Source organism: Muntiacus reevesi, chromosome 5 (genome assembly GCF_963930625.1).
Source record: "Muntiacus reevesi chromosome 5, mMunRee1.1, whole genome shotgun sequence".
NCBI lineage: Eukaryota > Metazoa > Chordata > Mammalia > Artiodactyla > Cervidae > Muntiacus > Muntiacus reevesi.
The window spans coordinates 98,107,476-98,132,124 of record NC_089253.1 but is presented as its reverse complement, the minus strand read 5'-3'; the positions used below and the strand labels follow the sequence as shown (position 1 = coordinate 98,132,124).

Here is a 24,649-nt window from a genome sequence, read left to right as displayed (position 1 = left end):
TCACTGCAGTAGAGAAAAGTCCAATAAATAAATTAAGAAATAAGCAGAGGGCCAGATTTGGCCGTAGGGTCATAGTTTGCCCACCCCTGCTCTACATCATTATTTTATTTACTCTCCAAAGAGCCCTTTATAATAGAGACTATTAGCATCCCTACATTATATATGTAGCTGAGAGAGATTAAATTACCTGCACAGGTCCTCAGCTCTTGGGCGGCATAGAAATAAGTCTGAAAAGGGCTTCGTCAAAGTGCATCAGCACAGCTAACCCTGGGGAAGAGGAGGAGGCGGCTCTTCCCCTTACCAGCATTGCTGTGATGATGTCATTGCGTGAGTTTCATAAGTGTGAAGATTAATCTGAAGATATCCTCTAAGCTTTTGGGGAAACTTACAATCTCCTCTGCATTCTCTGTCGCCCGTGTGTGTTAGTGTGGACCAACGCCGTGAATCTGTCAGAACAAGCAGTGGCCGAGGAAATGCCCGGGGCAGGATCCGCCAGGGAGATGTTTGTGGATCACGACTTGGCCCAGCAGGAGAAGGTGAGGGATTTCGGGGAGGTCTGAGCTACAGCAACAAGAGGGACCCACGGAGGGATTGCCACTGCCTCTTGCTCTTTGTGGCTCTAGAAGTGCATTTTTTTTCTTTTTTCTTTTTCTTTTTTAACTACTTCCAAGAAATCACCTCTTGCTCCCAAGACATTCGGCCAAAAGTTTGATTACCGCTCATTTTATCCCAAATAGCATCTACCACTGAGCACCTCCAGTGTGCTGGGCCAGGTCCTGTGCACTTCACATTTCCTTGACTTGTTAATCCTTATCATCTTCAGGATAGATTTTATCTCCCTCACTTTGCAGATGAGGAAACTGAAGCTCAGAGAGGTTAAGTAACTTGTTTAAGGTTGCCCAGGGTAAGGAGCAGTGTTAGGATTCAAACCTAGGTCTTTTTAACTTCCCAGCGGGTACTTCTAACACACACACATAGTAATCACTTGGTCAGCTTCGAGTGATGGAACAGTGATGATGGGTAAATACATTTCTGGCAGGAAGAAGTGAACACTGAAGTCAGGGAGACCCAAGCAAAGAAAGAAACTCATTAAAGAATTAGGGAGGCTCAAAGAAGGACAAGAGGTGAACTCAAACCATCCTGGGAAGGACCCAGGTCGATTTCTTCCCTCTTAGACATGACCTGAAAATAATTCTAAAAGAAGCAGTCTTCAGTATCTCACTTTCCTCAAGGCCAGGGCCTGGGCCTGCAGCAATTCTCAGAGTCTCTGAGGAGCAGAACCACCTGGGGTCTTTGTCAGACATGGGATCCAAACTTCAGGAGGTTGGGGGTTCTGACAAAGGTGTCCTGAGAAAAGACTCTAAGAATTGTTGCAGGGAGGTGAGAAGCCAGGCTCGGATTCTGTATTTCTTGATGTGTAACAAGCCACCCCAAAAGTGTAGGGGCTTAAAACAGCAACTCATTATTCCCCAGAATCTCCAGATTGATCTGGAAGTTTCCTTTGCTCCTGTCCGCTGACCTCACTCACTAGACTGCAGTCAGCCCATGACCTGGCCCAGCTGGTGGTCTCTCTGATGGCCCCCTTCCCAGGACTGGAGCCTCAGCCAGGATGCCTGGACTGGTGCCCCCCTTTTCTGCACAGTGTTCTCAGGGTTCCCAGGGGGCTGGAACACAAGCTTACAGCCTGTAAGAACTTGCCTGGGCGTCATGCAGCCACACTTCCACTACCTTCTGCTGGTTAAAGAAGTCCCAGAGCCAGCCTAGGCTTAGAGAGTGGGGAAATAGGCTAGATGGCAAAGCTGCAAAGTGTTTGTAGCCGTTTTTCAACCTGCCTCCATTTTTAAATTGGAAATATAGTGCAACCACAGTTATAATTTTTTTCTATTTATAAGCCATTTATGCCCTGACTTGCCAGGACTCCTTCAGGTGACGATAAAGAAATTAGCTTGGTGGAGGGGGAAGCATTTATTGGCTCCTCTTATTGGAATATTTAAAGGGTTTCTAGCTTCAGGTATGGCTAGATCCAGGAGCTTGAATCTTGTCATCAGAACACTTCCTACCACCAATCTCTCCCCTCTATTTCCCTCAGAGTCTGGCTTTCTGCATAAGGCCAATTTTGTGTGTTGGAAAAGGCAAACTCAGGCAAACAAGCCTCTAAATGTAAGGTCTGTGGTCCAAAAGGAGGCAAGAGATTCTCACCCTCTGTAACTGATGTGTGAAATCTTTGAGAAAACTGATTGACCAGCTTGGGTCACATGCACCAGGCTCCCTCCAGGAAGGGCATTGGGGGCTGAGGGGTGGCACTCACCAGGAAGACAGAACCCACAGCAGTCCACCGCCCTCTGTAAACTTATATTTCAGCACCAACACAGGGCCTGGTATATAGTGGCTGCCCAATGAGTGTTTGTTGCATGAAAAATAAATAAGCTCCTGGCTGATCATAACAGGATGAAAGAGGGGGAAACTGCCCAGGAGCAGGGAATCTGTTTGGTGCACTCTCTTGAAATTTTGCCACCAGCATTTACAAGGACTCAAAAGAAGACCCTTGGCAGCAGCTGGCAATGTCAGACAAGCTTCCTTCTGACTAAGATCCTGTCCTTCCCCAGGTCATAGAGCTGGAAGGTCTTGAGGCCAACTGGGCAAGCTCCCGTGGGAATAAGCCAGCCTGGAAATTGCCTGTTTACCTCTTTTTGTGTCTGCCTTTGAAAAGGTATCTGGCGAATTCTTTTTTTTTTTTTTTTTTTTTTTCCAGTTTTCTTGACATTTTGTTGATAACTGCTGGTGAAAAGCTTGGAGGATTTTTTTTTCCACTTTTGGAAAACCTAACAAATTCTTTTGTTAGAACTTTTTCTTTGGAGAGATGGAAAATAGGGTTAATTATACCTGTGGGTGAAGTCTGCCAGCTATGTTGTTTTTCCAGCCCAAAGTTTACACCAGCTCAAACAAATAATCAGCATTCCCGTCTCATTTACTTCCCAGATTCAGTGACCTGGAAAAAAAAATTCTTACATGAATTGCCAGAGAGGCAGGAACCACTAGAAGAGAGGAAAGGGAAAATAAATATTTCAGAATGTATTAAATGTTTTAAGTTAAAAAAAAATAGCCCTCGTTATACGTAGAATGTGATTGAATAGAATGTTGTTTTCCTAGTTACCTTTCCTAGGTCCCCAGTGTGCTAGGCTGAATATTGTAAATAAAAAATTATAAACTTTCCAGCAACAGAAGTTCCCAAGTGGGATGGTTATTCTTAACATGAAAGGATAATTCTCAGGGAAAGGAAAGTTTCAGTACCTGCAAGCTATAGACATCCATTCATGTGTGTGCAGGCTAAGTCACTCAGTCGTGTTCGACTCTTTGCAACCCCATGGACTGTAGCCCACCAGGCTCCTCTGTCCATGGGATTCTCCAGGCAAGAATACTAGAGTGGGTTGCCATGCCCTCCTCCAGGGGATCTTCTCGACCTAGGGGTCAAATCCACATCTCTTAAATCTCCTGCATTGGCAGGCAAGTACCACCTGAGAAGCCCAGACATCCATGACAGATACCTATAGACAAGTACATCATTTCAACCAAATTCTTGACGCTATGAGGTTTTCTCAAATGACAGAGATAGCCTTGAGAATCTGCTTTGTTCTTCCCTGCCTGCCCTCACCTTCCCAGAGAATGATACCGTATTTTTCCTATATTTTTTTTCAATGGGCCCAGCCTTACACCCAGACCCACACCCACTAAACTTCCCATCTGGCCTCCACCCAGGATGAAATAATTCTGCTGCTGGGAAAAGAAGTCAGCCGTCTCTCGGATTTCGAACTTGAATCCAAATACAAAGATGCTGTGATCGTGAACCTTCAGAACGAAGTGGCTCACCTGAGCCAGAAGCTGTCGGAAACAGCCGCCTCCAGGCAGAATGAGAGGGTGGTCCCGCCCAAGCTTCAGGTTCTGGAGGAAGACGATGATGCCCAACAGAGAGAAATCCAGAACTTGAAAAGCCAGGTAGAGGGGAGGAGGGGCATGGGACAGATTAGCAGGCTGGGATTGGCATACACACACTCTTAATTGTCCTCGTTTAGTTGCTAAGTCATGTCCGATTCTTATGTGACCCCATGAACAGTAGCCCACCAGGCTCCTCTGTCCATGAGATTTCCCAGGCAAGAATACTGGGGTGGGTTGCCGTTTCCTTCTCCAGGGGCATCTTCCCAACCCAGGGATCGAAACTGCAGCTCCTGCCTTGGCAGGCGGATTCTTTACCACTGAGTCACCAGGAAAGCCCCACACTCTTAATACTATGTATAAAATAGATGACTCATGAGAACCTACTGTATTGCACAGGGAACCCTACTCAATGCTCTGTGGTGAGATAAATGGGAAGGAAGTCGAAAAAAGAAGGGATATATGTATATATGTAACTGATTCACTTTTTTTTAACTGATTCACTGGACAGCAGAAACTAACACAACATTCTAAAGCAGCTATGCTTTAATGACAGTTAATTAAAAAAAGAAAAACCAGGCAGGGCTCAAAGACAAGGGGTCAGAGCCTTAGGGTGGTGACTCAGGGATGGCTCTCAGGTGGAGCCCCAGGGAGCACCAAGGATATCCACCTGGATTGTTGGAAACGGGCGGTCAGCACAGATGGTGGGGAAGAGCACAGATCCAGGGAGGAGAGACGTGGCAGGTTCCTAGCCTGCCTAACACAATATTATTAATACCTTTGATTAAATGCCTTCTTCAGTCGTGTCTGACTCTGTGCAACCCTATGGACTATAGCCTGCCAGGCTCCTCTGTCCATGGGATTCTTCAGGCAAGGATACCGAAGTGGGTTGCCATGCCCTCTTCCAGGAGATCTTCCTGACCCAAGGATGGAACCCTGGTCTCTTACATCTCCTGCCTTGGCAAGCAGGTTCTTCACCACTAGCACCACCTGGGAAGCCCCTAACTACACGATTCTACAGATGAGGAGACTGAGGCAGGCTTGGAGATACCTAGGAACTTGTTACAGCTTGCACAGCAAATGAGAGGTGGCTGTGTGGCTTGAGCTCCCCTCTGCCACTTTGCATTTCCACCCAGCTTTATGGCTTTAGTGACCACCTCTCATGCTCACCTGGCCCCATCCAGAAAGGACTGGAGATGGGGAGAAGGAACCTCCCAGTGTTCCAAACGCCAAGGCCTTTATCAAACCCTGAAGGCAGCTGCTGCTTCATTTATGGAGAATTTCACCCAAAACTCTCCACGCAGGATGCCTGGATTTATGATCAAGGTCCTTTCTTTTGATCCAGAAAAAAAATTTTTTTTTTAAGTAATGACTTTAAAATCAGCCATTGATCTTGTACATAAATTATATCTCAACATATGTGAAAGTAGCTCAGTTGTGTCTGACTCTTTGCAACCCCACGGACTATATAGCCCGTGGAACTCTCCAGGCCAGAATACTGGAGTGAGTAGCCATTCTCTTCTTCGGGGGATCTGCCCAACCCAGGAATCAAACTGGGGTCTCCTGCATTGCAGGTGGATTCTTTACCAGCTGAGCCACCAGGGAAGCCCATATATCAACATAGTTGATAAAAGAAAAGAATTGGCCACTGATGAATTTTGGCCTCAGTGCATAAATCTGCTTAAAACCATAGCCACGTCTGGGGCCTCGGTTCCCTGATTCTTTGTTTACTGCCTTCCCCTTCTGTAACGGATTCTAGGTGCACAGTTTCAGTCCTAGAAACGGTGCCCTAGAAAGGACACAGGTTGTATGGGGAACCTAGGAGATTCTATCAGGAGACTGTCAGCTCCATGAAGGCAAAGGTTGGTCCTGGCAACCTTCCAAAACTCTGATGGGTCTGTGTCTGTTTGTTCTTTATCCGTCCATCTGTTCATTCAGATCAGTATTTGCTGGGGCCAACCCTGTGTCATGCTGTCTTCCAGGTTCTGTGAATTCACCACAAATAAGGAAGACATGATCCCTCCCCCTGTTTTGTTCTAGTGAGGGGGACAGAATAAACCAGGAAACAGGATATATGTTCTAGTATTTCAGTGAAGCGGTGACTCTTTTGAACCTACTTTTGAAAAAAACACTGGAAGCGGCAAGTCCTGCAGGAACCCCTACTGCAAACAGCTGCCTTAACGTGTAACTGACTCCCTGAGGAGCATCTTCTCTTGAGCTGAACCCAGTTTTGCTGAAATATCCTTTTCAGTTATCCTCCCATTTCAGAACTTTCCTGAGCTAATGTCACAGGTACATGAACAAGGCTGAATTATTCTCATATATCTTTTTTTTGCTTCAGTTGAAACATATTTGACACATAGTATTATAGAATTGCCACGTATCTTTGAATATCAGTCACAATTTGAGTATTATTTAAAGTGGCTGATGCTCTCTGGGGGAAAAAATTTTTTTTTTTTACAAAGGAATTGTCTAGAAATAATTACACTGATTCATCATCCTGTTACCTCCTCCACTTCTGGAGCTTTACTTATAACTGAAGGAGAATATTTTGTAACAAGACATCTATGAACCAGAGGCTGCCCTGGTTTGAACTCAAATCGAGTTCCATCCACTCATGTTTTAGCTTCTTCAATATTCTACTGCCTGCAGAACATTCAGCCAGAAGCAGAAGCCGCATGGCTGGTTGATTTATTGTTCTGATTACTATATGCATTCTCCTTGGTCTCTGAAAGCATGTACATAATGACTTGCTCTCAAAGATCTTCGATCCCCTAGAAATATCGCTAGAACATTCTTACCTGCATGTGTTCTTATACGCCTGTGCTAATTAGAAACCAAATTAGTATCTTGAAACAGTCACTTCTCCTAGCACTATTAATTTTCTTATGATTCTGGGCCCATTTTATTACATAGCATAACAGACATTAAACATCTTGGAATTTATGCCAATTACAGACAACATGGATATTTGTTTTGGTAGTAAAAGTAACAAAGAGGTTTGAAACACTCTTTTTTTTTTTTTGGCTCAGCTGCGTCTTTGTTGTGCATGCAGGCTTTCTCTAGTTGTGGTGCACAGGCTCTTAGTTCCTCGACCAGGGATCAAACCCACATCCCCTACATTGGACCTTGAACTCTCAACCACTGGACCACCAGGGAAGTCCCTTGAAGACTCTTGAGTTTTTCAGCAATCCAAAATCCTAAAACTCTGACACTTAGAATGAAATATTTTAAATCTGTCAAAAACACTGGAGTCTTTAGAGGGGAACGTATGTTCTCCCTTCTGGAAGTTTGCCTCTGTGTGTTCTTCCTTATGCAAATGAACCCATTAAGCTGAGAAGAGCTAGAAACAGTTTGCTTAAGTGTTCCAAGTACCTTTTATGGGAAAGTTATATTCCACCACCACCACCACCACCACCACCACCACCACCCACCCTCTTTCATCTCTTCAGTAAGAGATGAAAGAATTTTTTTCACTCCAAGTCTAAAGCACAAACATGCAAAAGTATAGCCTTGGGGAGGCTGGTGGGCAGAGTGGCCTGTGTCCCTCACCACCACTACCCATAGAGAGTGGTCATGTATAGATGTGAGACTTGGACCATAAAGAAAGTGAGCACTGAAGAATTGATGCTTTAGAAACGTGGTATGGAGAAGACTCTGAAAGTCCCTTGGACAGCAAGGAGATCCAACCAGTCAATCCTAAAGGAAATCAACCCTGAATATTCATTGGAAGGACTGATGCTAAAGCTGAAGCTCCAGTACTCTGGCCACTTGATGCAAAGAGCCAACTCATTGGAAAAGACCCTGATGCTGGGAAAGATTGAGGGCAAAAGGAGAAGGGGGCAACAGAGGATGAAATGGTTAGATAGCATCACTGACTTGATGGACATGAATTTGAGCAAACTCCGGGAGATGGTGGAGGACAGAAGAGTCTGGCATGCTGCAGTCCATGGGATTGCAAAGAGTCGGACACGACCGAGCAGCTGAACTAAATAGCCTTGGAGAGATTGGACGCCAGAGTGGCCTGTGCCCCCGCCCCTACCCACCTTCTAGCGTAGACCTGTCTCAATAATGTCTCAGGTGCCCCAGGGGAAAAGTATCTGTAACCCCCGTAAATGTCATAGACTCTCAACTATGATGGTGCATGAAACGAGAAAGAGAACTTGTGAGACCTTGACACTTCCATTAATTCTGAGTAAGATGACAAGATTTTCAGGCACAGAAACCAGGACCAAAGGCTGTGAGCGCCACCTGGCGGCAAGGTCACCACACCGTTGCCCAAATACCTGGGAATACCCACCCCTTCCCCCCAATCTTTTCTTTTTAAATGTGAAGCCTGCAGCCTGATCTGACAGTAAACAAGGAAATTCTTGTATTTTATCTTCTTTTAAGATTATTTTTATTTACGATATTGTGTCTCAGTTTACTCTTATAGCAGTTGTTTTTAATTTAATACATGTTTTTAAGTTTAAAAAGCAAGGGGCTTCTAAGAAAAATGCTAAGAAATTATAGTGGGACCAGGAAAGAGATATGGCAAAAATAGTGAAAGTGGTATTTGAATGACTGAAGTTTAAGAACTCTCTTAGGGTGGGGTTGCCAGATAAAATAAGGACACCCAATTAAATTTGAATATTAGAATGTCTTTTTTAGCATATGTTCCACATACTGCATGGGACACACACGAAAATGTTATCTGTCATCTTATTTTAAATGGGCATCCTTTTTTTCTCCCCTAAATCTGGCAACCTTACCTTAGGAAAACAAAGAAATTATGTCCTGCTCCTTGTTGCTTCTATTTTGATCTATCAAAACAAGCTAGCCCTCATCCTGTCTAGGGACTTTGTGGCATTTCTGCCCCAATAAACATGTCCCTGTGGGAGAACTGAGTCCTGACGTCTGAAAAATCAAAGCAGCGAAGGCCCACAGCGCACCCTGGGAGGGAAAAGGCCTGGCCACTCAGACCAAGCAGTCAGGAGTCAGATGAAGAGGGAGGGTGTTCTGGCTCACCTCCCTTCCCCAGCCTCTCGGGTACCTGCTCTGCGGAGGCCAAGATGCGGCAGCTACTTTCCAGCCCTTACCAGGGCTGCTTTCCAAGGAGATCCTTCCAGGGCCCCTGCCCTGCGTGTGGATCCCTGGAGAGGGGCTGGCCCTCAAGTAGGTTCTCAGCCAGGGACTTCCAGAGTTCTCGCAGCAGCCAGCCCATGGTCATCCCACCCATGATTCCTGTATTTCCTCCTAATAATAACCACAGCAGTGTTAAAGTGAGCCTGAGCAAGACTTACAAATGCACACAAAATTCCAACTCCTTTCCCCAGAGACAGACAAGGGAAGCTGAAGCTAAAACATGCCACGGGTAGCCAGCTGAGAGGACCGTGACACCTCATCCCTCTATGCTGTGTGCCAGGCATGATCTGAGTACTTGCACGCATGACTAATTTGTTAAGATACTTCTAACAGGGATTTCCTGGTGGTCTAGTGGTTAAGACTCCGAGCTCCTGAAGCAGAGGGCATGGGTTTGATCCCTGGTTGGGGAACGAAGATCCGACATGCTGAAAAGCAGGGCCTAGGGAAAAGCAATACTTCTAACAATCCTATCAGGCTGGGACTACCATCACGCCATGTACAGACTGAAGATAGAATATGGTGTATTCCTGTGTTCATACGGCCCATAACAGGTGGAAACAGAACTTGCAGCCTACAGTCTGGCTCCCAAGTCCACGCTGTCCTTTACAGCCTCCAGCTTTTCATGCTGCTTCCTAGGGCCACCTGGAAAGGTGGAAATGGGCCACTAGAGGCTCGGTTTGAATCCTGCTCCACCTCTGACCAGCCCCGTGATACTGAGCAGGGGACTTTACCTCTCCAAGCCTCAGTCTGCTCCCTTGCAAGTGGGAAGACTGATGGGAACAGCAAGCTTCAGTAATGCTATGAGGAGTATCCATGTAACATGTGCAAACGAGTTTTGTAAACTCTGGAGTGTTGTATGAGGTATAAGCTATTTGCTGTTCTCATTAAAGGAAATTCATTGTATAACTTGTTCCCATCTTTTGGGGGCTTCCCAGGTGGTGCAGTGGTAGAGAGTCTGCCTGCTAATGCACGGGACACAGGAGACATGAGTTTGATCCCTGAGTTGGGAAGAACCCCTGGAATAGGAAATGGCAACCCACTCCAGTGTTCTTTCCTGGGAAATCCAGTGGACAGAGGAGCCCGGTGGGCGACAGTCCCTGGGGTTACAGAAGAGTCGGATGTGACTGAGCACGCACAACACCCTCCTGTCTCTTGAATTTTCCTCTGCATACAGTCAGTGCTGGATGATTCGGCACCAACTGCTAGCCTGTTTATGGCTAAAAGTCTACAGATGGTGATCTCAGAGAGGCAACAGTGAGCGGTGACTTGAAGCGAGATCTTAGTTCCCTGCTCAGGAACTGAACCTGGGTAGCCGGGGTAAAAACCAGGACTCCTAGCCACAGGACCATCAACAGCTAGAGGCTAGAAGCAGAGCTTCCCTGGCTCTTGCTCCTGTTGAAAAATGCATTTCTTGTGGAGGCAAAAACTATTAAAAAAAAAAAAAAGAAACAGGTACAAAGTTTATTGTTACGGACACAACACAACAACTGGAAGAGCACACAGAGAAACTGTTTAGTTAAGACAGAGATGCACACCCGGAGAGAAGGCATGGGCATCCCTTCAGTGAGGAGGAGCCCAGGACAGAGGTGGTTACATCCTGTATATAGGGCAATTCTTTCAAGTCTTTGTTGTTGTTGTTCAGTGGCTCAGTCTTGTGGAGCTTGTTCAAACCCATGTCCATCGAGTCGGTGATGCCATCCAACGTCTCATCCTCTGTCATCCCCTTCTCCTCCTGCCGTCAATCTTTCCCAGCATCAGGGTCTTCTCTAGTGAGTCGGCTCTTTGCATTAGGTGGCCACCAATCCGGTGGATCTTTGTTTACCTTTGCCAATTATCTAGCTTCTTTTTCCACACCAGACCTACCCTAGGATCCTCCCCAACATGTGTGCACAGCTTTTTCCCAAGATAGATTCCAGCCCAGCAGCCAGTGAGGGATGGGGCTTGACATCACATATTATGGGATGGTGACCCCTCCTTTGTTATCCCCAAGGAGCCTTTCTGCACATGTGCAGCGACTCCCTTGCCCCAAGGATCGGAAATATGTGACCTCTTGGTCTTGTACTCAAACAAGGTTTTGCCCCTGTCTGTCCCTGACACAACTGATGTGTCCACAGGAGACAAAGTCCAGTCATTTACCCTGTTCCTGTCATTATTTCCATCTCAAAGTGCAAACAGGAGGCTGGTTGTAAATGACTAACCTGGAGCCCACCTACCTCCTGTCTTGGGAAATGTAAACAGAAGGCTGGTTGTAAGTATCCAGCCTGAAGCCCATCTGCCTCCTGCCTCAGTCACAGGAAGGGATCCAGAGCAGGGGCACCTGAGCCCCTGGGTGACCACAAAGGTAAGGTTTGTGTCTTGATGATGTAGGACACGGTGGTCACTGAAGGAATAGGCACCCTCCCATCTCTCCCACTAGTTATAACTGAAAAGCTTGGTTTCCCCAACACCCCGACCCAAGATCAACCTGACTCTTTTTGTCCAGCCTTGGAGAAGTACTGGCGTGTCCGCAAAGCTGGCCGGCCCCCCTCTGACTGTGTGTTGCCTCTTCCCACAGATCAGTGCCCTGCAACAAGGCTACAGCCAGGTGCTGTGCCAAACCCTGTCTGAGAGGAACCTGGAAATCACGTCCCTGAAGAACCAGGGTGAGAACTTAAGGAGGGATAACGCCATCACATCAGGTAAGGTCCTTCTGGATTTGCTCCTGAGAACTGCCTCTCTCCCCCTGCAGACATCACCAATCTATCACTGCACTTGCCTCTCTCCCCCTGCAGACATCACCAATCTATCACTGTACTTGCCTCTCTCCCCCTGCAGACATCACCAATCTATCACTGCACCTGCCTCCATCCCCCTGCAGACATCCCCAATCTACCACAGCACCTGTGCCCGTGACCTGGGTGCAGCCTCAGGGATCTCAGCAACCCACCTGGCCACCAATGTCAGCGAGTTAGAATTCTCCTTCAGTGAAGATTTCTTGCCACCCTCTTCCTAGGGCAGGGCCTGATAAATATTGGAGAGAATGTTGTCTTGACCAGGCTTCCCTGGTGGCTGGCTCAGTGGTAAAGAATCCATCTGCCAGTACAGGAGATGTAGGAGACCCAGGTTCAGTCTTTCTGGGAAGGTCCTCTGATAGCAACTGCCCAAGCATTTTTGCCTGGACAATTCCATGGGCAGAGGAGCCTGGCAGGCTGCAGTCCATGGGGGTCGCAAAGAATTGGACACGACCGAGCGACTGAGCACACACACATGTATATTTTGTCTCTGAGGTCTCCTGAGCACCGGCCCCACCAGGGAGAACATAGAACAGTGTGACTTGGATGACTCCACAAGCCAGCCTGCTTAAGGGCAAACTAGAACATGGACAAAATGGGGTCACCACTTTGAGTACACATCATCTCACCGATTTTCACCCAAGTGCACTTGGGCCCAAGTGAAACATTTTCTAACTGACCAACAGAGGTGGTTCCCTGATAAGGGGCTTGGATGGGGGGAGGGGCAGCCCACGCATAGCTGTGGCCGAGCCTGGACTCCCTGGATTCCTTCATTCCTTCAGCGTGCTGACTGAGCACCTACTAGGGTGCTCAGATTCTTGACGTCTTGTCACAGAGAGAATTCAGTGAGAGACAAAGTGATAGGTAAGTGGATTTGTTTAGAGAGAAACACACTCCACAGGCAGAGAGTATGGGCCATCTCAGAAGGTGAGCGGCCCTGAAATATGAGGTGGCTGATTTTTATGGGCCGGGTAATTTCATAGGCTGCTGAATGGGAGGATTATTCCAAGTATTTCGGGGAAGGGGCAGTGATTTCCAGAAATTGGGCCACTGTCCACTTTTTGACCTTCTCTGACTGACTGACCTCAGAACTGTGTTGGTACTGGTGGGTGTGTTGTTGTCAGTCACCAAGTTGTATCCGACTCTTCAAAACCCCGTGGACTGCAGCACGCGAGGCTTCCCTGTCCTTCACCATCTCCTGGAGTTTGCCCAAGTTCATGTCCATCAAATGGGTGATACCATCCAACCACCTCATCCTCTGTTGCTGATGGGTGTGTCACATAGTTATTGCATTGCAATCAGCATATAATGAGGCTCCAAGTCCACTGGAAGTTGGATCTTCTGCCAGCTTGAACCTAGTTGGTTCTAACCAGCTTATGTCACATCCTCAAGGGCCCTGTCATTCTTTTAGAGATTGTGCTCTTCCCCCTTCCCTCCTGTTTCAGATGGGCAACGACAAACCAAGAGCAAGTGAGGCTGTGCGGGGTGAACATAGGACTGAGGCTGGATGGGGTCAAGGGGTCTGGGTTTTATACTAAGGGTGATGGGAAGTCAGTGGGGTTTTTAATGCCCCTGAAAATAACCTGAAGAGGACCACTCACAGAAAGAGGGGAGGGAGAGGAGCAGGTGACAGGGAGGAGGAATGAGCCTGGGAGTAGCATGTCACTCCCAAAGTCCCCGGCATGTAGCAGGAAACATGCCCACAGCTGTAAAAGCCAAGCACATTATCAAGTCACATATGAACCACTCTCCATATATGAATTTGTGCTTTTCCCCGGCCTCACTGTGCAACTTACCACTCTCACTTCCATCCCCTCCCAGCCACAGGTCCCTGCTTATGCTCCTCCCTAACTTGGAATGTCCTCAGATATTTGCTGAGCACCTCCTCCAGGTTTGGTATGGTCTGGGAACCAGGAATGTAAGGATGAACTCACTGGTCCTTGCCCTCTCTCCATGTGTCTGCCAATCAAACCTCATGCAAGCATCAAAGCCTGTCCTTTATCCCACTTTCTCCAGTCAGGGAGTCAGACAGACCTGGGTTGGGACAACGCTTGGGATGAGCTGAACTCACACCAAGTATGGAAGCCCCAGAGGGATTTCCAAGTAACTTAACTGTGTCCTATGGGCGAAGTACATTTTTAAAATGAAATTCTGGATCATTTCATTTTTTATTTCATATTTGTTATTGTTGTTTAGTCACTAAGTCATGTCCCACTGTTTGTGATCCCATGGACTGCAGCACGCCATGCCTCACTATCTCCTGGAGATTGCCCAAGTTCATGTCCATTGAGTCAGTGATGCCATCCAACCATCTTATCCTCTGCTGCCCCCTTCTTTTGCCTTTAATCTTTCCCAGCATTAGGGTCTTTTCCAATGAATTGGCTGTTCATTTAAGGCGGCCAACTTCAGTTTAGTTCAGTTCAGTCGCTCACGTGTGTCCAACTCTTTGCAACCCCATGGCCTGCAGAACACCAGGCCTCCCTGACCAAAGTATTGTATAAATATTTTTGGTCATGCCTCATGGCATGCAAGATCTTAGTTCCCTAACCAGGGATGAAATCTCTGCTTCCTGCATTGGAAGCATGGAGCCTTAACCAGTGGACCACCAGGGAATTCCTCATATACCTGCTTGACTGACACCTAGCAATAAAATTAGGCCTAATGTTCTTCCAAGAAAGAACTGTATGAGATAATCCAGTACCACTGTATTTAGGCACCTTTCTTCCCACTTTGGGCTTCCCTGGTGGCTCAGCTGGTAAAGAATCCGCCTGCAATGCAGGAGACCTGGGTTCGATCCCTGGGTTGAGAAGATCCCCTGGAGAAGAGAACGGCTACACACTCCAGTATTCTGGCCTGGAGAATTCCATGAACTATACAGTCCACGGGGTCACAAAGAGTCGGACACGACTGAGCAACTTTCACTTTCACTTCCCACTTTTCTCCAAAGTGATAATTCAATAACAGAGTAGTTATCTATTGCTATATAGCAAGTTATCCCAAAATGTAATGGATAAAACAACAGCTGATATTTATTATCTCACCCAGTTTCTACAGTACAGGAATTTGGGATGGGGAGGTGTGTAACTTAATTCTCTTGAACTGCAGTCAAGGTGTCATCCGGGGCATCAGTCATGATATCGAAAGCCTTACCGGAAGCAGGAGGAACCCCTTTCAGAGTCGCTGCCCATGTGGCTGTTGGCTGGAGGCTTCAGCCTCTCATCACACATACTTCTCCTGAGGGCTGCTTGAGTGTCTTCACAACACGGGGGGTGGCTTCCCCCAGAGTGAGTGGTGCAAGAGAGCAAAGAGGAAGCCGCAGTGTCTTTTATGACCCAGCCTGGGAGGTCACATTGCATCATTTCCACAGCATCACGTGGCTTACCCATATCAGCCCCATTCAAGGTGGGAGGGGCCACACAAGAGCATGCATTCCAGGAGGCAGGGATCATGGGGGCCATGTTGGAAACTGACTATTGTGAAAAATAGTGAGTGCCATGTAGGGAGATGACAGGATGACATGGTTGGTTGGCATCACCGACTCAATGGATGTGAGTTTGAGCAATCTCCAGGAGATGGTGGAGGTCAAAGAAGCCTGGCATGCTGCAGTCCATGGGGTCGCAAAGAGTCAAGACATAATTTAGCGACTGAACAACAACAAATATAAGTTAGTCACTTTATGTTCTTAGGACAGACCATCTCACTTGACCCTTACAATAACTGTGCAGGACATGCAGTGAGAGGTGAAATAACTTGTCCAAGACCACCAAGCTAATAAGGGGTAAGGACAGGGCCAAACTCATGTTAAGTGTGAAGCTAGCCGCCCCACAAGAGTGTCCAGCAGTCCACTCTGCTGCAAGTCCGCCTCCTGGGCTCTGGAGAAGAGTTCCTGGACTTCACCTGTGCTGGGCCTTTGTTCCCCAAGCCCTGGGCATGGCCTCTCCTCTCGGCGCTGCCCAGCCTTGCCCACCAGGGGCCCCCAAAGGCTTCTCCTCCCACTGGTGCTTGCTGACTGCTCCTCATTCTCCCTGAAGCCTCAAACCACGTTCCATGGTCTCTGGTCTCATTCCTGTTCTTGCTCTGGGATTCTTGGCAACAACCTCCGCAGTTCTAGGAATGCTGGCCCTGGGCTTGGAGGTTCTTGTCCGAAACTTGGCTAACAGTCGTGGTGATGCCAGGAATCCTTCCTGCCCTTTTCACCTGTGAGTTTTTGTTTTTGTTTTGCAGAGATGGTGTCATCTTTGCAAAAGGATATGTTAGCAAAGGATGAGCAAGTTCAACAACTAAAACAGGAGGTGAATCAACTAAAAAGTGAGAACAAAGAAAAGGATCACCAGCTCGAAGCCCTCAGCTCCAGAGTGAGTGTCGGGTCATCACAAATTGTAGCTTCAAAAAGCAGACACACACACACACACACACACACAGCAGACACAGTACAGTCACGTGTCTGCAGTGAAGTCAACTTCTCTGCAGCTTTTAAAGTACAGTATGTGGCTCAGAATAAGCATGATATATATTCAAATGCAGCAAACATTTTCTAACCCCTATGATAAATAAACCCCAGGAACAAACACACTCATTAGCATATGTTGCTATTGCACAGCTTAATATAAAACAGAGTAAAATCTCTCTGTGAGCAGGGACAACCCACAGGGCTCCATCACGGTCCCAGCACCACTGGTTCTCATAATTGCCTTCAAATCAGAACATTTGAAGATCCAGATGCAAACACACAAACTCTCATTTCTTCCCTAGACTTGGTAGGCAAGTGAAGAGTTTTTTAAATGGAACTTTATTTGCAAATCTTGCCTTCCATGCCAGCTTTAGAATCCTGACTCTATAGGATAAGATTTCTCAGTATTTGTATGGTGCATCTGTTTCTGCCAGTCAAGGTAAAACCTCATAGCTTTCACCTCAGGTTGTAACTCAGAGATTCCCAGTGTGTTAGCCAGGGCTGCACAGGTGTGGGGTGGAAACATCCTGAGGTTCCAAGGAAAAGGCACAATACGTAGTACCTGGTGCTTAGTACTATACCGAATATGGAACTGGCAAAAGGCATGAGCTTTGGGGTCAGAAAGACCTGGGTCCAATCCCAGAGCTTTCTCTTACTGTAACTTATTTGGCCTTTATTTCCCCATCTGTGAAATGGGAATGACAAAATCATCTTCCAAGACATGGGAGCCTGGTTTTAGCAGTGCACCTCTGCCTCTGCCTCAGTCAGCTGCCTGGCCAATGCCTCTGCCTTTATTTCTGCCAAGCAGAGTGCCCTCCTAGGCATGTGCACTCGCTGTTTTAGGTGAGAGGACTGTGTGTGTGTGTGTGTGTGTGTGTGTGTGTGTGTGTGTGTGTGTGTGTTGGGGATGGGGAGGGGTTGCAGAGCTGGTGCTTAGTAGAAGGGGTATGCAGAGACAGCCCCTGCTTGGTTCTTCCACCTCCCACAGTACATTTGTTTGATTATGTCCCTGTTTCCCCTTCCTTATTGACATTGGAGTGCGGTGACTTTTCCTCTGGGTTCTTCCAGTCTTATTTCTATATATTACCTAGAAATCAATCAGTCAGTTATTTTACAGTGGATTTACACTATGCATATTTTTAAAAATCATAAACACAATGACTTCCCCATGCTAATAAATCAGTGCTCTTATCATTGGTCTTAAAAGCCACACACTTTCTCCTGGATGTACATGGTGTTATAAAGTGATCTCCTGTTATAAACAACACTTGTTTTTTTTTCCCCACTGTTACTGACAGTTCTATGGAGAACATCCTTGAAGCTACAGATTCCCTGATTTCTCTAATCATTGCCCTTAGGGTACATGTCTAAAGTGGGAATTTCTGGGTCAAAAGAAGGCACATCCATCCTTATGCTTTTAGTGTCTGTTGCCAAAATGCCCTCAGAAAAGGCAGCTCTGTTTACCCCTTTGTGACCAACAGGGCAGCTATGTCTTTGAGATGGAACCTGCACAAAAGCAGTAAGATTGACCCAAACTCACTGGCCCCCCTCACCACTCTCGATGGTTACTAGGTGAAAACAGCTCAATTCCTCCACCCTAAGCACCCAGACTTTGCAAGTCTGGACTCTCCCTGTGGTGCAGTTTGCTGACTTTTGAAGGGCAGTTTAGACTCTTTATTTGTCAGAACTCACAAGAGGGCTGAACCAGGAACAACCACAGGATCCCAGTGCTTCCGTCACACAGACGGTCTGGCCTCTCAGAATGCAGGGTATGATTGAGTTAAACAACAGAAGACAATCTTGGGCATGCACATAGAGACTTAGGGCCCCCAGTCAAGCCCACATGACCTTGTTATTTTTCTCCCCAGTGCTCAGTGCTGAAAGAAGAGTTAAAGAAGGAAGATGCCCAGAAGGAGAACATGGAAGCCCAAGAGAAAGAATTAAAACTCTACAAAACCGTGTGTTGAAACTCCTCATCCTTGGGTGTCCACAGAAAGCCTAGACTTTGACCTTCAGGGCTTTGGAGGGGTTCCTTGGCCCCTTAGCTAGTACAAACTCTGGGGCTTTATGGGTGTCTGTTTGTTAATGTAATTAACAAAATTCTTTGATTTGCTTGCCTCAAAGAGATGGGTAGAAAACCTTGGAAAACATATTCTCCTAGTATTTTGTGGACAGTTGACTCTAGGCCCCTCATCAGGTTTCCCCTGGAGCTGGGCTAGAGTTTGCCTGGAGACCAGGACAGAAGGTGGCCAGGTGGCCACTAGATGCTGCTAGAAATTCACCATGGTTCGTACCACTGAACTTGTGATACCCAAGTTTTCATGATCTGCTGTCACAAGTTTTATCACAGCCATGGGCACTGTTGTTGACGTGAAATGCCTCCTTAAGTATCATTACTTAAATACTGATGCATTCAATTTTACATCAGTTCATAAAAACAAAATAAAAAGCAGACATATCATTGGCTTTGTATGGAAGGTGAATATAAAAATTAGTACAATGAAAAGATGAGCACTAAATGTGAATGTTCACCCTCTGCGCCAGTCGAATCCTCAAGAACATCACCAAGCATATATTTTCCATCTGTCGAGGCCATTTTCTCCTCTCAGGGGCACTGCTATTCTCTGTCTCAAATGGGAACAAAAAGAAAAAGCTCATTGTTCTTTTCTTCCAAGCTTTGCCCATGGTGTCTTTCAAATAACCCCTATTTAGACTGAACTCAAAATATATTCCAAGGAAAGAGAATATAATGAGTGAATGTGTCCCTTGTACTGTTTAATCCAGAATCCATGCTGATCTCCAAAAGAAAATCAAATTTTCCCTCACCCTGCACTTTCAATGCATCTGTTGAAAAAAACCCTACTTTGCTTTAAAGATGTAGAAGCATCTCCCAAGGGAAAGAATTAAACTGATCTTAGACTAGGTTTCCACCTTAACGAACCGGGTGAGGTGAGTTCCGAAGTTGACTTTGCTGTTGTTGAAACTTTCTCAGCAAATCCACGACATGGAGAAAGAAGTGAGAAAACTCAGGGAGGAGCTGAAGAGGAGCAGTACAGAGCAGAGCCTGATCTCCAAGACGCTTCGGGAAAAGAGCAAGGTATGGCAGGGATGGGTCGCCATGGCAACCGCTCCGGGCTGGGTCTGCCAGACTCCAAAGTTCCCGTGTGTAACCAAGACCCACTGCCTTCAATCATGAAATTACCCAGGAAAGAATTGATCCATTAAATCAAGTTTGTCAATGATGTTGTTCCAACTTAAATACTCTTATTGATTTGTGTGTGTGTGTCTTTGTGTTCCATCAGTCATTGGGAACTTTTTTTTTTTCCTAAATCTCATCATGATTGTAGATTTGTGTTTCTTCTTTTAATATTGACAAGTTTTGCTTTATATATTGTGAGGTTGTGTTACTATGTGCATATAAATTTAGAATTCAAATACTTCCAGTAGAGCAAGACTTTTGATCATCATAAAATGTCCCTTTTCATCTCTAGTAGGGTTTTCCCCTTAACATCTTCTTTGTCATTTAGCGCCATCACTGGCTTGCTGTTGGTTAGAGTTTCCATAGCATATGTTTTTCATACTTTCTCTGTTAATTTTTAAAATTTTATTTATTTATTTATTTTTTGCTGTGCTGGGTCTTCATTACCACACACAGGCTTTCTCTAGATTTGGTGAGCAGGGACTACTCTCAAGTTGCAGTGCACCAGCTTCTCATTTCAGTGGCTTCTTATTGTGGAGCATGGGCTTTGGGGTGCAAGGGCTCAGTAGCTGTGGCTCATGGGCTTAGTTGCCCCGTGGCATGTGGAATCTCCCGGGACCAGGGATCAAACCCATGTCCTCTGCTTTGGCAGATGGATTCATAACCCCTGGACCACCAGGAAGTCCTCTCTGTCAATTTTTAAGTTTTAGACATATAGCTTCCAAATAGCATATCATTTTTACAAAATCCAGTTTGACAGTCTTTTAGTCCGTTTATGTTACATAATTACTGATACATTGGGATTTAAATCTACTCTTCCTCAGGGCCAGTTGTACTATCTGTACTATATTGCTTTTTCTCTCCTTTCTTGCCTCCTTTTGAGTTGATGGTTTTCTATCATTCCACCTTCCCCCTCTATTAGCTTGGAAACATTTTACTTTTTTACTATCCTTTTAATAATAGTAAGACAATAGCATTTTATCCTTGCCTCACAATGATCTCATATTAATTAAGTTTTTCACTCTTCTATTGCTTTCTTAGTGGTCATCCTAAAGATTACAATGTGCATTCTTTTTTAATTAATGTATTTCTTTGGCTGTGCTGGGTTTTAGCTGTGGATTGTCATTGTGGCATGTTTGATCTTCAGTTGCAGCATGCAAACTCTTCAGTTGTGGCATGTGGAATCTAGTTTCCCGACCAGGAATTGAACCCAGTCCCCTGGCATTAGAAGTGCAGAGTCTTAGCCACTGGACCTCCACAGAAGTGCTTACAATGTGCATTCTTAACTTACCAAGATGTAGTATTAGTTGATAATTATGCCCTTCTCCTTGACAATGCAGTGAATTTAGAACACCCTGACTTCACTTAACCCCTCCAGATTTGTAAGTCATTGTTGCCATTTTCTAAACTCCTCTCTATAGTTATTCATAAAACCCCCAAAAATATTATTGGTGTTTTTATATAGTCAATATCATATGCACACGTTACTCTTACTGTTGCTTGTCTTTTCTGCATCTCTGATCATCCATCTGCATTCATTTTTCTTGTCTCTGAAGAATACCCTTTAGTGTTTTCTTTCACTGTAGCTCTGTTGATGACAGTCTCAGATGTGTTTGTGTGTCTATCTTGAAATGTATATTTAACCTTCATTCTTAAAACACATTTGATTGCCTATTGAATTCTGCAATGGCAGTTCTTTTCTTTCAGCACATTAGAAATAGCATTAGGCATGTCACTGCTGTCTTTTGGCTCCTGCTATTTCTATTTAGAAGCCATCTGTAAGTTTTATTATTGCACCTTTGCAAAACCTGTCTTTTTCTCTGGCTGCTTTTAAGATTTTCTCTTCCCTAGATTTCCAGCAGGTTTATTATGATTTATCTAGATGTAGATTCGTTTTCATTTGCCTTGTTCAGAGCTCATCGGGGCTTCTTGAATCCCTGGCTTGGTGTTCTGCACTAGTTCTGGCACTCAGGCTCTACTGCCCACAGGCAGTGGGGCGCTACCAGGGCTTCCGAACAGGGAACCAATATGTGACATTCGCAGCTAATAATGGTGAAAATGATAACTGCAGTTTCTCATGGACTGGGCATTACCACCAAACATTTCATCTGTTTTCCCTCTTCACAACAGCGCCATGATCTAGAGATCATCCTCCCTGTTTTACAGATGAGAAAGTCAAGACCCCTTGTTAACTAGCAGTGTAACTAGCCCAGTCGCATAGTTTTGGCTGACTCCAGGTGGGTCTGACTCCAGCCACCATTGTGTAGCCAACAGCCATGTGCTGCTGTTTACACTGATATTAATTAAAATTAAATACACTTTGAAATTCCTTTCCTCGGTCACACCAGCCCCTGTTTGGAGCACTGGATCACCAGATGCGGTTCGTGGCTGCCGTATTAGATGATACAGGTTCAGAGCATCTGTGTCGTTGTAGGAAGTTCTGTAGGCCGGAGCTGCCCTACAGCCGGCTAACCCTCGCAGTACCTTTAAGGTTGTTCTGCAAGGCGCTGAACTAGAGGCGAGGAGGCCAGTTGGCACAGCCCAGCATGTCACGTGAGAGGGATGGGAGAACAGGCGTGGAGAGCACCAGGTGTGACGGAGGGAGCAGGGCGGCGCCTGAAGTTGCCTGAGGAGTGGGAATGGGGGGCTATTCGTGGAGAACACAGGTAAGGGCAGAGTCCAGGATTGGACTTGGCTTCTGCAGTGTATGAAAATGCTGCTGAAATACAAGTCAGAGTATGCTTAGACCTGGGAGAAAACTAAGGCCCAGAGAGGTGGCTTTCCAAGGTAACTGAGCTGGGTAGTCGCTTTACCTCTACACCACTCTACTCAGAGCAAAGCTCCAAAGAATTCTGGGTCTTTCATTACATCTCTGTGATCCCCCTTGTCAGATCCCTAATCAACGTGGCCCACGGGATTTGTCTCAGCACAAAGTCTTTCCATTTATTTACAAGAGTTTGCCTGGTTTCTTGCTGATGCCAGAGCCCTGGGCTCAGCAGGTGTATCCCTGAAATGATGAGGTGTGTCTCTGAAATGAGCAGCTGCAAAGCCTCCACTGGCCAGCAGAGGGTAGCATCAAGCACTCCCAAGTACCTCAATTTGCCCCGTTAACCCAAGCAAGGGAGGATTAAACAAGCAAGCTTCTGCACTTCAAACGCCTTCTTTTGCAGGCTGCAATTCTTAATAGACATTACTTAGCAAGCCTCTAGAGAGCTTTCCACCTGTGGGTGTGCTCAAAGTGGTAATGACAAATAGTTATGATGATAAACCCAATAATAACGCTGACCAAGGACCCATCATGGGATCTTAGAAGGAGGCTACATAGCAGACATCCCCATTCACCTTTTAAAAAATATATTTATTTATTTGGTTGCACTGGATCTTAATTGTTGCACGTGGGATCTCCTATCTTCATTGTGGCATGTGGGATCTAGTTCCCTGACCAGGGATCAAACCTGCGTGCCCTCCATTAAGAGCGAGGAGACAGCCACTGGACCACCAGGAAATTCCACACCCACCTTTTATAGGTCACATCAATATTTACCCCACCCACAGGCCTGTAAGCCCTATTCCAAATATTTTGAATCCCCACAGTAACTCTATGCTGCAGTACAGGTACCATCATCCCCATTTGACAGATGAGAACACTGAGTCACAGAACAGTGAAATCACTTTCCCAGGGTCACACATCTTGCTAGGGTCCAAGCTGGGACTGGAGTCTGTGGTAGGACATAGTTGAGCCCAGGGTGCAGAACTCAGCCCCTTCCCTTAAGGGGTATCTCCCTGTGAGTTTATCTCCACACTGTGTATGCCCATGACCCCTGCCACAGGGCCGCAGCTGTCCCTATCCCTTGAGGATTCCCCCACTGCCATTAGCACCGCCCACCCCCCCCAGAAGAGTTCCCCCAAGAGGGCATGATGATCACATTAGCAGCAAGCCCATGCTTTCATCATCCTTTCAGGTTGAAGAGAAACTTCAGGAGGATTCCAGAAGGAAATTGCTTCAGCTGCAAGAAATGGGGAACAGAGAAAACCTCATTAAAGCCAATTTGGAAAGGGCAGTAGGTCAGGTAGGCGTGCTGCCAAGCCCCTTCACAGCCCACCACTCTCCATGGAGCCCTGCACTCAAGCAGCCAGTGGGGATGAGTGAGGAGGAGGACAGCCTGGTTTAATTTCACCCACTTATCCCCAGGGGCAGGGCTCTGTGTGGCTCCTGAGTCCCAGTGGATGTCACTAAAAAGGCTTTTCCTGCTGGGAAGCTGCCCACACTGGTGTTTGCCATCACCTGAGACCCTGACCAAGCAGTCAGTCCCAGGTCAAGGCCCACCCCGGTAAACCAGCGATGTGGGTCCCTCTTGGGGAGGGTTTGAGCCTCTCAACCCTCAGTGGTGTTTCTAGTACTTTCTTCTTCACATTTTTTTGTCTTGACATTTACAGCAGTCTTTCTTCCTCTGGGCCTCCAAACAGACGCTCTAGTCAGTATCCACAGGGGAATGCCACTTTTCTGTTTTTGTTTGGTTTGGTTTGGTTTGGTTTAGTTTGGTTTGGTTTGGTGAAGCCACATGGCTTGCAGGATCTTAGTTCCCCAGCCAGTGAACAAACCCGTGCCCCCTACAGTGGAAGCGCAGACTCTTAACCCCTGAACCACTAGGGAAGTCCCTCCACTTTTCTTAATGAAGTAGTAATAATATGCAGGTCAAGAAGCAATAGTTAGACCTGGACATGGAACAACAGACTGGTTCCAAATCGGGAAAGGAGTACATCAAGGCCGTATATTGTCACCCTGCTTATTTAACTTATATGCAGAGTACGTCATGAGAAATGCTGGGCTGGAGGAAGCACAAGCAGGAATCAAGATTGCTGGGAGAAATATCAATAACCTCAGATATGCAAATGACACCACCCTTATGGCAGAAATCAAAGAACTAAAGAGCGTCTTGAGGAAAGTGAAAAAGTTGGCTTAAAAGTCAACATTAAGAAAACAAAGATCATGGCATCAGGTCCTATCACTTCATGCCAGATAGATGGGGAAACAATGGAAAAAGTGACAGACTTTGTTTTGGGGGGCTCCAAAACCACTGTGGATGGTGACTGTAACCACGAAATTAAAAGATGCTTGCTCCTTGAAAGAAAAGCTATGACCAACCTAGACAGCATGTTAAAAAGCAGAGACAT

At 46.2% G+C, this 24,649-nt stretch overlaps 1 protein-coding gene across 1 annotated transcript in view; it reads left to right on the top strand.

Moving 5' to 3' along the window:
- The window catches only part of FHAD1 (forkhead associated phosphopeptide binding domain 1), a 171,084-nt gene that overhangs the window by 63,680 nt on the left and 82,755 nt on the right, over positions 1-24,649 (top strand). The window contains exons 5-11 of the mRNA XM_065937152.1: positions 427-536; positions 3,757-3,993; positions 11,609-11,732; positions 16,050-16,180; positions 18,144-18,233; positions 19,268-19,372; positions 23,437-23,544. Coding sequence (XP_065793224.1) covers positions 427-536; positions 3,757-3,993; positions 11,609-11,732; positions 16,050-16,180; positions 18,144-18,233; positions 19,268-19,372; positions 23,437-23,544 — 905 coding nt within the window. The remainder of the gene's footprint in view (positions 1-426; positions 537-3,756; positions 3,994-11,608; positions 11,733-16,049; positions 16,181-18,143; positions 18,234-19,267; positions 19,373-23,436; positions 23,545-24,649) is intronic.